The following is a 12,481-nucleotide window of genomic DNA, read 5'->3' on the forward strand; positions in this document are numbered from 1 at the left end:
GCATGGGGTCTTGCTATATTTCCTAGGCTGGCCTTGAACTCACGAACTCAACGGATCCTCCTTTTTCAGCCTTTACAGTAGCTGGGACTAGGAAAGAGCCATCACATTGGGCTTCTTGCCATCTTACAAATTTCCTTCAAGTTAGTATTTTAGAATTTACATATAATGAAAAGGGAGAGCATAAAACACATAAAAAATAGTTTTAATTTCTACGGGTGATAGCATACTTGTCTGTGACAGTAAAATACTGAAACTGCTCATTATTTTTTCTTTCTTTCCAGTTATAATTCAGCATGTTTCCACTGACTGAGGAAAATAAGCATGTGGCTCAGTTGTTGTTCAGTACTGGCACCTGTCCAAGATGTATCTTCAGATTCTGTGGCGTGGATTTTCATGCACCATACAAACATTCATATGAGGTATTTCCATTTTTTTAAGATAAGAAAGATTTTCTGTATTTTAAAAGGAATGCTGATACCCTTGATGGAAAGTATCCATAATTCTTCATTAAATAAAAATTTGCTAATAAAATAACGACTGATAATTATAATTTTGGACTTGTCATTACCTTAAAAATTAGTCTAGGATTTTTTTTCTTAAGCCATTATAGGAATTTTTGTTCCCTAGGAATTGCTTCTTGAGTGATTATTTAACATTTAATGTAGAGGGATCTTTGTGGAGGAATACTCTGGTACACTGAGTGTTTATGTACGCCTTTCCTAAAAGTTATCTCAATATAATATCACAAAATATTGCTTCTCGCCAGGTATTAGTAAGATGTGACATGAAAGGATTGTAGTTCAGACTTCTCTTAAGTGGAAACATTTTTTTTTTTTTACCTTTTATCTATATTTCCAGTCATATTTCTAAATAGCTGAAATCTTATTGCCTAACAAAGGGGATGCATTCTGAGAGATGTGACCTTAGGTGATTTTGTGCTTGTACAAATATTTAGAGTATACTCTTACAAACTAAGATGGCCATGATATCACTAGGCAACACAGTCTTTAGGGACAGTCATTTGTATATGCAATCCTTTGTTGATGGAAACATTGTATGGTGTATGACTGTATTTGAACACTGTAGAAGTAAATGCTTGTTGTCATCATTATTCTATTAATTACAACAAAAGTAATGTGTAGAGATCTTTGACATTTATGGTAATAAGCAGAACTTTGTCATTTAATGGGATACTTTCACATAAAATATGTTTGTGAAATATGTTTGACGAATATATTTTGACATTCTTTTCAGAGATAGTAACAGTATGTGTGTAAATATACACACACACTCATATACATACATCCTCAGTTTCTTAAAATTTAAAACCCTGTCCAGCAATTAACAATCACCTTCATTTTTCTTCTATAATTTGTTGTTCCTATTATTTTAGAAAATATAATGCTCATTATTCACTTAGCATTACTTTATATCAAGTTCTTACGAAATCCCAGTAATAACTTATTAGGTAAGTACATACTATGATTGTCTCTATTTTCAGATGAAGAAACTGAGGCACAGAGAGGTTAAACAACCTATCCAAAGTTACACAGCTATTAAGTGAGCAAGCTAGGATTTGAATAGTCTGTCAGAATCCAAAGCTTAGGATTTGGAGCTAGAAGAAATGGATTTGAATCCCAGTTCCACTGCTTTCCAGCTTCACTTTACTCTTCTGTAAATGGGAATGATGATAACTTCTACCTCACAGGATATTAAGGGACAATATCTAATAAAGTATGTGAAAAAACTTTGAAAACTGAAAGTGGCACATATTCTGTGATGATCAATATATATGCATATATTCATTTATATACAAGGTGATTGGTTTTGGGTAACCTTCTGTATACATTTTTTTCAGACACATTATACATGTCATAAGATTCACAATATATATTATATGAAGATACTAAGTGTTGCCAACTTTTGCTCATATCATTTTATGTAAATAAATATACAAAACATTTAAAAACTATTTTTAAGTGTTTTTAAATTTTGATTTGTTACATTCATAGGTATATAGGCCTATGTACATATACATGTACTGTGTTATGCTGACATTACAGATAGTAAGTAATAAACATTTTTGTGGGTCATAATATACTTCTGTGTGCTGTATATATGAGTATTTCCATGTTGAAATAGAATAACTAATGTTGCAATGAAATTAATTAATTTGAAAGATTTTTTCCCTTTAGAGTCAGTAGTGTAATCTGAATGACTTTCAGAAAGATATTTCTTCAACAACTAAATAATAAAACCTAATGAAGAAATAGTAAACATTCTCTGACTATTTACATGAGTAGACTATCTGAAGTATGAGAATATTTTAAAAGGAATGCTAGTTTTTACATTCTAATACACGAAATTAAGCAGACCAGAATATAGAGAGGGTTTCTTTCAATTAATGTTTACATATGGTTTGAAATTATGGTGCCTAATTTCAGCACTGCCAGCATCTCTGTCCTTTGTTAGTAAATTGTCTCAAAATTGTTCTTCTTTTTTTTTAATTAATAGACTTCTATGTCTAAATGATCAAATTTCATATTAAACAAATATTGTACTTTTCATGTTTGTGAGATTATGGAAGATGGAAACTCACTTTGTATTTTCTTCTTTTTATTTGAAGATGAAATGTTGGGATTTAAACCTAGGGCCTTCTACATGCTGAGGAGGTACTCTACCACTCAGCTACATCCCCAGCTCTGTTTTTATTTTTATATAATATTAATAATTAGAATTCAAGTTTGTTTTTACTGTGAATACTTTACTTACAAGAAAGAACTACTGACCAAATTAGTAAATTTGTTAATGGAGCCTTTTTGCCTAAGATTTAGGGTTTTAGGTTAACTGATATATGGGACTCCTGATATTTATCCATATAAATATATAAATTATATATAAGTTTCTCTTAAATTCCCTAGAAACCCAATGCTGGTTAATAAAATGATTGCTCTAGAATTGATGTAAATCAACAGTGTACAATCTATGTACACTGCTATAATTTGATCTATATAACTTGATCTGCTATAATTTTTACTTACGTTTTCTTGCTTCATCTTATCCAGAACTCCTTAAGGACATCATAAAAGGGTCATTCCTTTATTTTATTTTATTTACTTTTCAGGAGTTGCTTAATGATATGCAGAAATTTCTGAAAGCTGAAAAAGATGAATTAATTTTGGAAGTTCCAAACCCACCTCTCAAGAAAATTCGGCTTCAAGAACTGGAAGATGGGATTGATAATCTGAGTCAAAATGGGGAGAGCAAGATCTCTGTTATTGAAGATGGGAGCATTGCTTCCCCAAATTCAAATTTAAATGTAAATGTATGCAATGTTTGCCTAGGAATTCTTCAAGAATTCTGTGAGAAAGAGTTCATTAAAAAGGTAAATAATTTGTTTCTTATTATAGGGATAATTATGTAGATTTTCAGTTTTAAGGCTTAGAATTCTTTTTTTTTTTTTGTAGTTGGACACAATATCTTTATTTTATTTATTGATATGTGGTGCTGAGGATTGAACCCAGTGCTTCGCATGTGCTAGGCGAGTGCTCTACCACTGAGCCACAACCCCAGCCCCTAAGCTTAGAATTCTTGTATGGAAAGGAATGGTGCTATTCATTTTAACTTGTTTCACATGAATGAACCAGTAAAATATTTAAAAAAAATTTTTTTTGAAGAGCTACTATACTTGCTGGTGTAGGCCTATAATTCCTTGTCTTGGGAGGCTGAGGCAGGAGAATTGCAAGTTCAAAGCCAACCTCAGCAACTTAGCCAAGCCCTAAGCTACTTAGTGAGACCCTATCTCAAAATAATAAAAAGAGCTGAGGATGTGGCTCAGTGGTAAGCATCCTGGGTTCAATCCCTGGTATTAAAATAGAAAAAGAAAAGCCTGCTATTCTGACATTCCTTTGTATCAACATATTTGAAAATTAATGGAATTTATATCCTTATTTTTCAGTCATTAGTGATATTCAATTGAAGAAAAATATAGCATTTTGTTTTCCATTGCTTTTAACATTGTTCAGGAGTTGGAGAAAAGTTCTTTCTTAGTCATAGCTAACATTACCTAGAAAAAACAAGTGTTACAGCCTTGAAAATGATTAATTACTGGATGTGGGGTTGCCTTTTGTTTCTTTTTTTTTTTTTTAAAGAGAGAGAGAGAGGGAGAGAGAATTTTTTTTTTTAATATTTATTTTTTAGTTTTTGGCTGACACAACATCTTTGTATGTGGTGCTGAGGATCGAACCCGGGCCGCACGCATGCCAGGCGAGCGCGCTACCCCTTGAGCCACATCCCCAGCCCTACCTTTTGTTTCTTGCTGTCAAGAGCACTATAGTTGGCTTTATTTTATTTGGAAATATTTTAAAATAATAAGATGACCTAACAGAAAACTATTTTGACATTCATCGGATTGTTCTGCAGGTGTCACTTCTGGCTGTTTTGGTACTTTATGACACTTATCTTCAGGGTGATAGCAAATATTTAATTTCAGAAGGTTTATAAGAGTTCCCCACTCTGTGTGTGTGTGTGTGTGTGTGTGTGTGTGTGTGTGTGTGTGTATGAGAGAGAGAGAGAGAGAGAGAGAGAGAGAGAGAGAGAGAGAGAGAGAGAGAGAGAGAGAGAGATGGATGTATGTTTTCTTTTGTGGTGCTAAGCATTTAACCAGGCCCTGGTGCATGTTAGGCAAGGTCCTCTACCACTCAGCCTAAATCCCCAGCCCCAAAATGTGAGTTTTGAAGTTTTGCAGTGTCTTTTCCTGGACTAGAAATTCATGTTATGAAGTTCAAAATTTTTAGCCATTCTTGGGAATTTACATAAATGTAATACTTTTTTAGGTGTGTCAAAAGGTTGAGGCCTCTGGGTTTGAATTCACAAACTTGGTATTTTCAGTCTCCTTCCCACCACAGCTCTCTGTAAGAGAGGTAAGTTCTTTTTCATACATAAAACTACACGTAAAATGCATGCTAGGAATTTCTTAAAATAGGAATGTGAAAATATTCCTTACCCTATTATGTTTAACAAATTTTGTGTACTTCTTGAATGATTAAAAGATTTTATACTTCTTGAGTAGATAAATAAAAAAGAATTTATTGATTTAATTTATTTTATTAATGCCAAGACTGCCTTTTTTTTTTTTTTTTTTTAAAGCTGAGGATGGAACCCAGGGCCTTATAAATATTTATTGAGCATTAAGTTTGTGTGAGGCAAAATAGAGAAAGACATTTGACCCTGGACTCCAGAGATTCTTTAAGGTAGATATATGAATGTTATAATATTCTTAGGGTAAGGGTCATTTCAATTATGATGAATTTTCTTATTCTCTGGAGTCTAAAAATATAAAAAGGTAGCACCTCATATAATCATTGATAAAAAGGAGAAAAATAGCTTCATATATAAACTTTTTTCTTTGTTAGCAAAAAACCTGTCTTTGTTAATACTATTAAATATTGTGTAAAGATTTCTGTAATGAATTTCTAAACATACCCATTTATATTTTTGAAATGTCTTTCCCTAAGAATCCCAAAGTGTCACCAAAATATTACATCTTATATTTTATCACTTTCTTTGAGCATGTTTGTTAGTCACAAAAAGGCCAAAGATTAAATTAAGACTTATTTAGGATGGATAGAATGATAAGAGCTGGGAAGTGAGAAAGAAGAGAATAATTTTAAGTAGTATATCTTGATGACAAGATAACTTTGCAAATGGAAGAACAAAGGGGTTGATGACGATTTCCTGAGGTTCATAAACAGAATTATTTTCTTGCCAGTCGTTAAAGTATTTCTCAGTGATAGACAACTCAGGTTCAATTTTGGTAGAGAAAAACAGACTTCCAAAAGCAAAGTGACTCACAAAAGTTGCAGTGTTTGCATAACAAAAATAGGAATATGAAGTATATTTTCCATATGTGGTTATGTATTTTAGTACAAAATATAAACTTCTTAAGGTTTATATTTCTACATTAAAATCATGGTTATCCATTTATCATTTGAACAATATTAATTTAATATTTATTAAATACTTGTGAGGTATTTACATTTCATATTAAAAATAGAAGATGATGCTGGGCTGGGGTTGTGGCTCAGCAGTAGAATGCTTGCTTAGGGCATGAGACGCCCTGGGTTCAATCCTCAGCACCATATTAAAATAAAGATATTGTGTCCAACTACGATTAAAAAATAAATATTAAAAAAAAATAGAAGATGCTGTCCTTAAAAAACAGAATTATTCTGCTTACTTTTTGTAACTGATTTTAGCCAATAAACTGTTTAGCAGAAATCTGACTATTCCATTTATTGGAGAATTAATATGTTTCTATAACTTTGTGTGAAGTGTTTTCATTTCTGTTACTAGGTAACATTTTATCTATTCGTTTAAGAATAACCATTATTTCGAAGTATAAGGCTTTAAATGCAATGTACTCTTTTGTGTCTCATATTTCTTCAGAAAATTATGTTTCATGGTTCATTTTGAATTTTCTTTTATTATTACATGTTGTTACTGGATTTTTTGGGTTGTATTAGGGATTAAACTCAGGGGCACTCAACCCCTGAGCTATATCCCTGGCCCTATTTTGTATTTTATTTAGAGACAGGGTCTCACTGGCTTTGAACTCTCGATCCTCCTGCCTTTGCCTCCTGAGCCGCTGGAATTACGGGCATGCAACACCTGGCCTGGCTGTTATTTTCTTTTCTTGCCATCTTTTATACTTCTTTGGAGTTCAGATATGCTGTGCAAGCCAGACTTAAAATAAATTACTCTTTAAAAAAAATATGTATATATATTTTGAGTACTGGGAATTGAACTCAGGTGCACTCAGCCACTGAGCCCCATCCCAGCCCTATTTTGTATTTTTATTTAGAGACAGGATCTCACTGAGCTGCTAAGCACCTTGCTTTTACTGAGACTGACTTTGAACTTTCCATCTTCCTGCCCCAGTCTCCCTAGCTCCTGGCTTTTTAAACTATTTTTCACATATCCCAATTTAATTATTCATGTCCTCAGAATAGTCTTGCATTTTGAATATAAATTCTGTGACTTCTTTAGTGCTTTATTCTATATTATGGCTTTGAGCTTAGATCTTTTAAATATTTTAACTTAGAACTTGCTTGTCTATATAGAATAAACATGTCAATATACATGAAATTGATTGGTGCGGTTATCTCATCATTCAGTGTGGAATATACAATTGAGTCAATTTAAAGATTTGATTTTTTCCATTTCTAAGAACTAAATTATGATCACTGATATATTGATTTGAAAGCAAATATTTTATCAATATGGTGGTATTTATTTTATTTCTGCTTACAGAAGGACCAAGGAAAGTAGTGACCGGAAGTAAAATATTTAAAAAAAAAATTTTTTTTTTTAAAGAGAGAGAGAGAGAGAGAGAGAGAGAGAATTTTTAAATATTTATTTATTTTTTTAGTTTTTGGTGGACGTAACATCTTTGTTTGTATGTGGTGCTGAGGATTGAACCTGGGCTACACACATGCCAGGCGAGCGCGCCACCGCTTGAGCCACATCCCCAGCCCCAAGTAAAATATTTTTTAAAATATAAAACTCTTAACAATCCCATTTCTGATTATAAGCCATAGTTTTTGTTTATCTTCATTTAAACATTAATTTAAAAAGTTTAAGGAAAAAGACAGCAGTTAGTGTAATTATTATTATTTTTTCACTGAGTTTGGAAGAATATGGAAGGAGATTTAGAGTACATCTCCTCAAAGTGTTTTCTCAGGAATAAGCGATGTAGTCAGGACAGCTTTAAACTGAAAACTGCTTAAGAGGAGAAAAATAAGCAAATTATTTGATGAAACACTATAAGACAGCAAGTAAGCCATCGTAAGCAAAATAAACAGAGGCAGTATTTAGAGGTCACAGAATACAACAGTGTGGAAAGTATCTGGACCTCATGCTTAGTGTCTTCAAAGTTTATAATGGCACACAAAATTTAAATGATAAAAGTTGAAATTATAATGGAAAAAAGCAGATATCTCATGACTGTCATGGTAACTTTCTGGGTTTGAGCTAACCTTTTGAATGTGACAGTGGAAGGATAAGTCTTTATAAGGCCCATATTTGTGAGAAGGAAAGCTGTAATATATGATATGGCAAGAAGTTATATACCTACGTTAAGATGTATGATGAGAGTGAAATGTTGCTGAACATTATCAAATGGAGATTAAAAGGAGAGAGAAACAAGGATGAGTAGAGGAGTGGATTTCCTTAAAATCCCTCTTTCTGAGGTGTGCACACCTGTAATCCTAGTGGTTCAGGAGGCTGAGGGAGGAGGATTGAGAGTTCAAAGCCAGCCTCAGCAAAAGCAAAGCATTTAACAACTTGGTGAGACCCTGTCTCTAAAGAAAATACAAAATAGGGCTAGAGATGTGGCTTAGTTGTTGAGTGCCATTGAGATCAATTCCCAGCACCCCTTCCCCCAATAAATTCTCTTTCCTTGTTGGGATAGAATCGAGAGGGAAATAATTTTTATCTATAAGGAATTATACAGAAACTATTCTGTAGAGATATATGTTAAGTTTTTTGAACTCCAAAATCCTATGTAGAAAAAAATGTATAATTTTTTGTTACCTTGTGTACTCATGGTTGATTTCCCTAAACTTCTACACCGTAGCACAACACAAAAATTACTATAGAATGAATGTCACAGACTTATGCTAATATTAGGCTAAATTCACATTTGTGGGAAAAGAGCATTCCATTAAGTCCTTAAATGCTTTAGAGACTTAATTCTTACTAGTTAAATCCAGTAGAGGGCAATATTGTACTATCAGTTTGGTTTATTGGCCTTTCATGGGTAGCCTGTGGGAAATATTTTGCTCAGACTAATGACTTTAAATGGATGTACTGTCTCTTAGATGTTGCTTATATGAAACACCCTGCTTCTCAGTATGCAATATGATATGGTTGGAGTTTTAGTTGTCAAATCCAAACTTTTTTCTTTCATTTATTATAATTTTATATATCCATGTTTTGCACTAAGTACTACAAATTATACAAAGCCCTAGAAAAGTAGCTAAGAATATAAATAGTATCATTTCTGTTGTAACCTTTTTTAAAAAAAATATTTATTTTTTAGAAGTAGTTGGACACAATACCTTTATTTTATTTATTTTTATGTGATGCTGAGGATCGAACCCAGGGCCTTGCACGTGTAGACGAGTGCTCTACTGCTGAGCCACAACCCCAACCCTTGTGGTAACATTTTTTACTTAAGAAATTATCTTTAAAATTTCTGACGAATGAGTACTCAAAAAACTTGGATTAAATCTGTAGGTTCTTAACCAGTTTGGGATCATTGATCTCATTTAGAATCTGAATAAAGTGACGAATTTGCTTGTCCTAAGAATATACATATTCAAAATTTTGCATGTACTTAGAGATCTCTTGAATTTACAGCCATTAATTTTAGATTTTTTTTCTTAATTGAATACTCCAGTAAAATTTGTCCTGTTATAAATTGATGGACTTATTTTTTTCTAAAGGACTTTTTTCTGTTTTTATTCCATTGATCAGAATTTGACTAGAAATAGAGCAACACATTTGAGTTTATGTTTTATGAGGACTGAGCTACCTGTCTTCATTCATTAACCCAACGCTTTGATTGGGTATGTGTATTTTTTCTCCATATCCTTGGATTCTCAATTTTTATTTTGCTTGACAGGCACCCTTCTTAAGTCTTGTGGCTCTCACTTGCCATTTAAGACCAATCCACATTCTTTTCATTGTATAAGCCTTTTCTGAGCTAGTTAACTAAGGAGTTTTCAGAATTTATACCCCTGTGTTTGGTTGGATTATTTGTCTAGAACTTACTTTAATTTTTATATGGCCCATTTATCCATGCAAAGCATTTTTCCAAGATTGTTGAATGAAGCACCGAAAAACATGCATAATTATAGAAATTACTATCTCTGCTCCTTTAAGGATCTTTCAATAGATTCTACATAAGTAAGTCCAGTGTGGATAGTAATCTTGGTATGTTTTAAGCACACAAGCTGCAACTTTTAAAACGCTTCACAGGACATGAGTGTGTCCATGCAGCAATCCAAGCCTTTCTTCTTTAAGAAAAGTAGTAACTCCAGGAGCTTGCCTGGTGACTGTATCAGTGCATGAAAGTCTGCATTATTAGAACCAGGAAATCATAGATCTTTAGGAGACCCTGGTGATCATGTAGAAGATGGCTTCCTACCTTTTTTATGGCACTTATTTAAAAAATGATGATATCCACATGGTTATGATTTCTTGGAGCCCTAGTTAGGCCACCACTTTGAGTGTAAAGCCATTCATACCTAGCAAGAATGCCTGAGGGAGAGTCTGGAAATTCCTAACTTTTATGTTTAACTTGACCCCTTTTTAATTTCTGAAAGTTTAATGGGTCCCTGGTACCTGTGGATTGAAAAGATACACGTAGGTAAATGTTTTTAATCCTCATGTAGAGGAACCACTTTGTCTAATCATTTCATTCATCTCCTGTTGAAGACCAGGAAACCAAAGTTCATAGATGCTATGGGATTTGTCCACTGTGTCACATTTATTGGAATTTAGGTATGCCTTCCTGCTCCTTTTTTTTTTTTTTTTTAACTATACCATCTCTCCATCTGTATTTTGTTTATGTAACTACCTTGGCTTCATGGGCATTATCTTTCCTACTCCATGGATTCTTTTTAAAAATTATTTATTTAAAAATGTATTGCTGGGGCTGGGGATGTGGCTCAAGTGGTAGAGCGCTCGCCTGGCATGCTTTGGCCCGGGTTCGATCCTTAGCACCACATACAAACAAAGATGTTGTGTCCGCCGATAACTAAAAAATAAATAATAAAATTTAAAAAATGTATTGCTGCATTATAATTATATATAATAGTGGAATTTATTGTGATATATTCGTACCAGTGTATGGCATAATTTGATTCTTTTAATTTCCCAGAACCTCCCTTTTTCCTTTCTTTCTTCCTCCTCTCCCTGGTCCCCTTTCTTTGTATGCATCCCTTCTGTTTTCATGAGATTCTTTTTTTTCTCCCTCTAGCTTCCACATATGAGAGAAAACATATGACCTTTAACTTTCCGATTCTGTCTTCCTCTCATGTTGTATCCATTTTCCTGCTAATGACATATTTTTTTTTATAATTGAATAAAACTCCATTGTGTATATATGCCACATTCTCTTTTATCTATTTATCTGTTGATGGGCACCTTGGCTGGTTCCATAATTTGTGAATTGCACTGCTGTAAACATGGATATGTATGTATTGCTATTGTATGCTAACTTTAATTCTTTTGGATAAATATTAAGGAGTGGTATAAGGTCATATGGTGGTTCCCTTTGGAGTCTTTTGAGGAATCTCCATGCTGATTTCCATAATGGTTATACTAATTTAAAATCATACCATCAGTATATGAGTTCCTTTTTCCTTCCCAGTGTTTGTTACTATTTATTTTCTTGATGATTGCCATTCTAACTAGAATAAGAAGAAATCTTAGCATAGTTTTTTTGTTTTGTATTTCCATCATTGCTAAAGATATTGAACTTTTTTTTTCATGTGTCTGTTGACCAATAGAAATATTTGCTTAGATGCTCATTTGTTGATTGGGTTATTTGTTTTATTTTGTGTTAAGTTTTTTGAGTTTTTAAAATATATTTTGGATATTAATCCTGATGGAAGACTAGCCGGCAAAGATTTTCACCCATTCTGAATCTATGTTCTCTGTTCAGGCTCTTAATTGTTTCCATGGCCGAGTAGAAGCTTTTTAATTTGATGTTATCCCATTTATTAATTCTTGGCATTATTTCCTGAGCTTTAGGAACTCTACAGAGGAAGTTTAACAATAATTTTGCATATCTTTGTACATGGTAGGTCCTTGCATTCTCTAATGTCTTTTTCAATTTGTTCTATAATTTTCATTGTAGAGGTCTTTTACCTTCTTGGGTATATTTATTCTCAGTATTTTATTTATTTTTGAAACTATGTGAATGGAGTTGTTTTCCTGCCTTTTTGTGGATTAATTATTTATGAATAGAAAAATGCATTTATTTTTATATCCTGTTATTTGCTGAATTTGCTTATTAGCTCTAGCAGTCTTCTGGTGGAGTTTTTTTGGATCTTTTAAGTATTGGATCATAGTATCTGCAAACAGTGATAATTTTACTTCTTTTTTCCTATTTGTATCCCTTTTATGTCCTTCTGTTGCCTAATTGCTCTAGATAAAAATTTAAGTACTGAATAGGGGTAGTGAGAGTGGATATCTTTGTCTTATTCCTGATTATAGAGGAAATGCTTTAGATTTTCCCTCATTCAATATGATGGGTTTGTCATATATAGGCTTTATGATTGATGATTAGGTAGGCTCCTTCTATCCCTAGTTTCTTCATTGTGTATAACATGAATGGATGCTGAATTTTGTTGAAGACTTTTTCTGCATCTTTTGAGATGATCATATAATTTTTGTCCTTGATTCTGTTTAT

The 12,481-nt window shown here is 32.9% G+C and overlaps 1 protein-coding gene across 5 annotated transcripts in view; it reads left to right on the forward strand.

Annotated features, from left to right (window-relative positions):
• Pus10 (pseudouridine synthase 10) overlaps nt 1–12,481 on the forward strand; it is a 90,580-nt gene that overhangs the window by 3,466 nt on the left and 74,633 nt on the right. For all 5 annotated transcript variants that reach the window (XM_078029139.1, XM_040271349.2, XM_013357136.4 and 2 more), the window contains exons 2-4: nt 282–419; nt 3,125–3,385; nt 4,836–4,922. In XM_078029139.1, coding sequence (XP_077885265.1) covers nt 294–419; nt 3,125–3,385; nt 4,836–4,922 — 474 coding nt within the window. In that variant the 5' untranslated portion in view covers nt 282–293. The remainder of the gene's footprint in view (nt 1–281; nt 420–3,124; nt 3,386–4,835; nt 4,923–12,481) is intronic.

Source organism: Ictidomys tridecemlineatus, chromosome 12 (assembly GCF_052094955.1).
Source record: "Ictidomys tridecemlineatus isolate mIctTri1 chromosome 12, mIctTri1.hap1, whole genome shotgun sequence".
NCBI classification, from domain to species: domain Eukaryota; kingdom Metazoa; phylum Chordata; class Mammalia; order Rodentia; family Sciuridae; genus Ictidomys; species Ictidomys tridecemlineatus.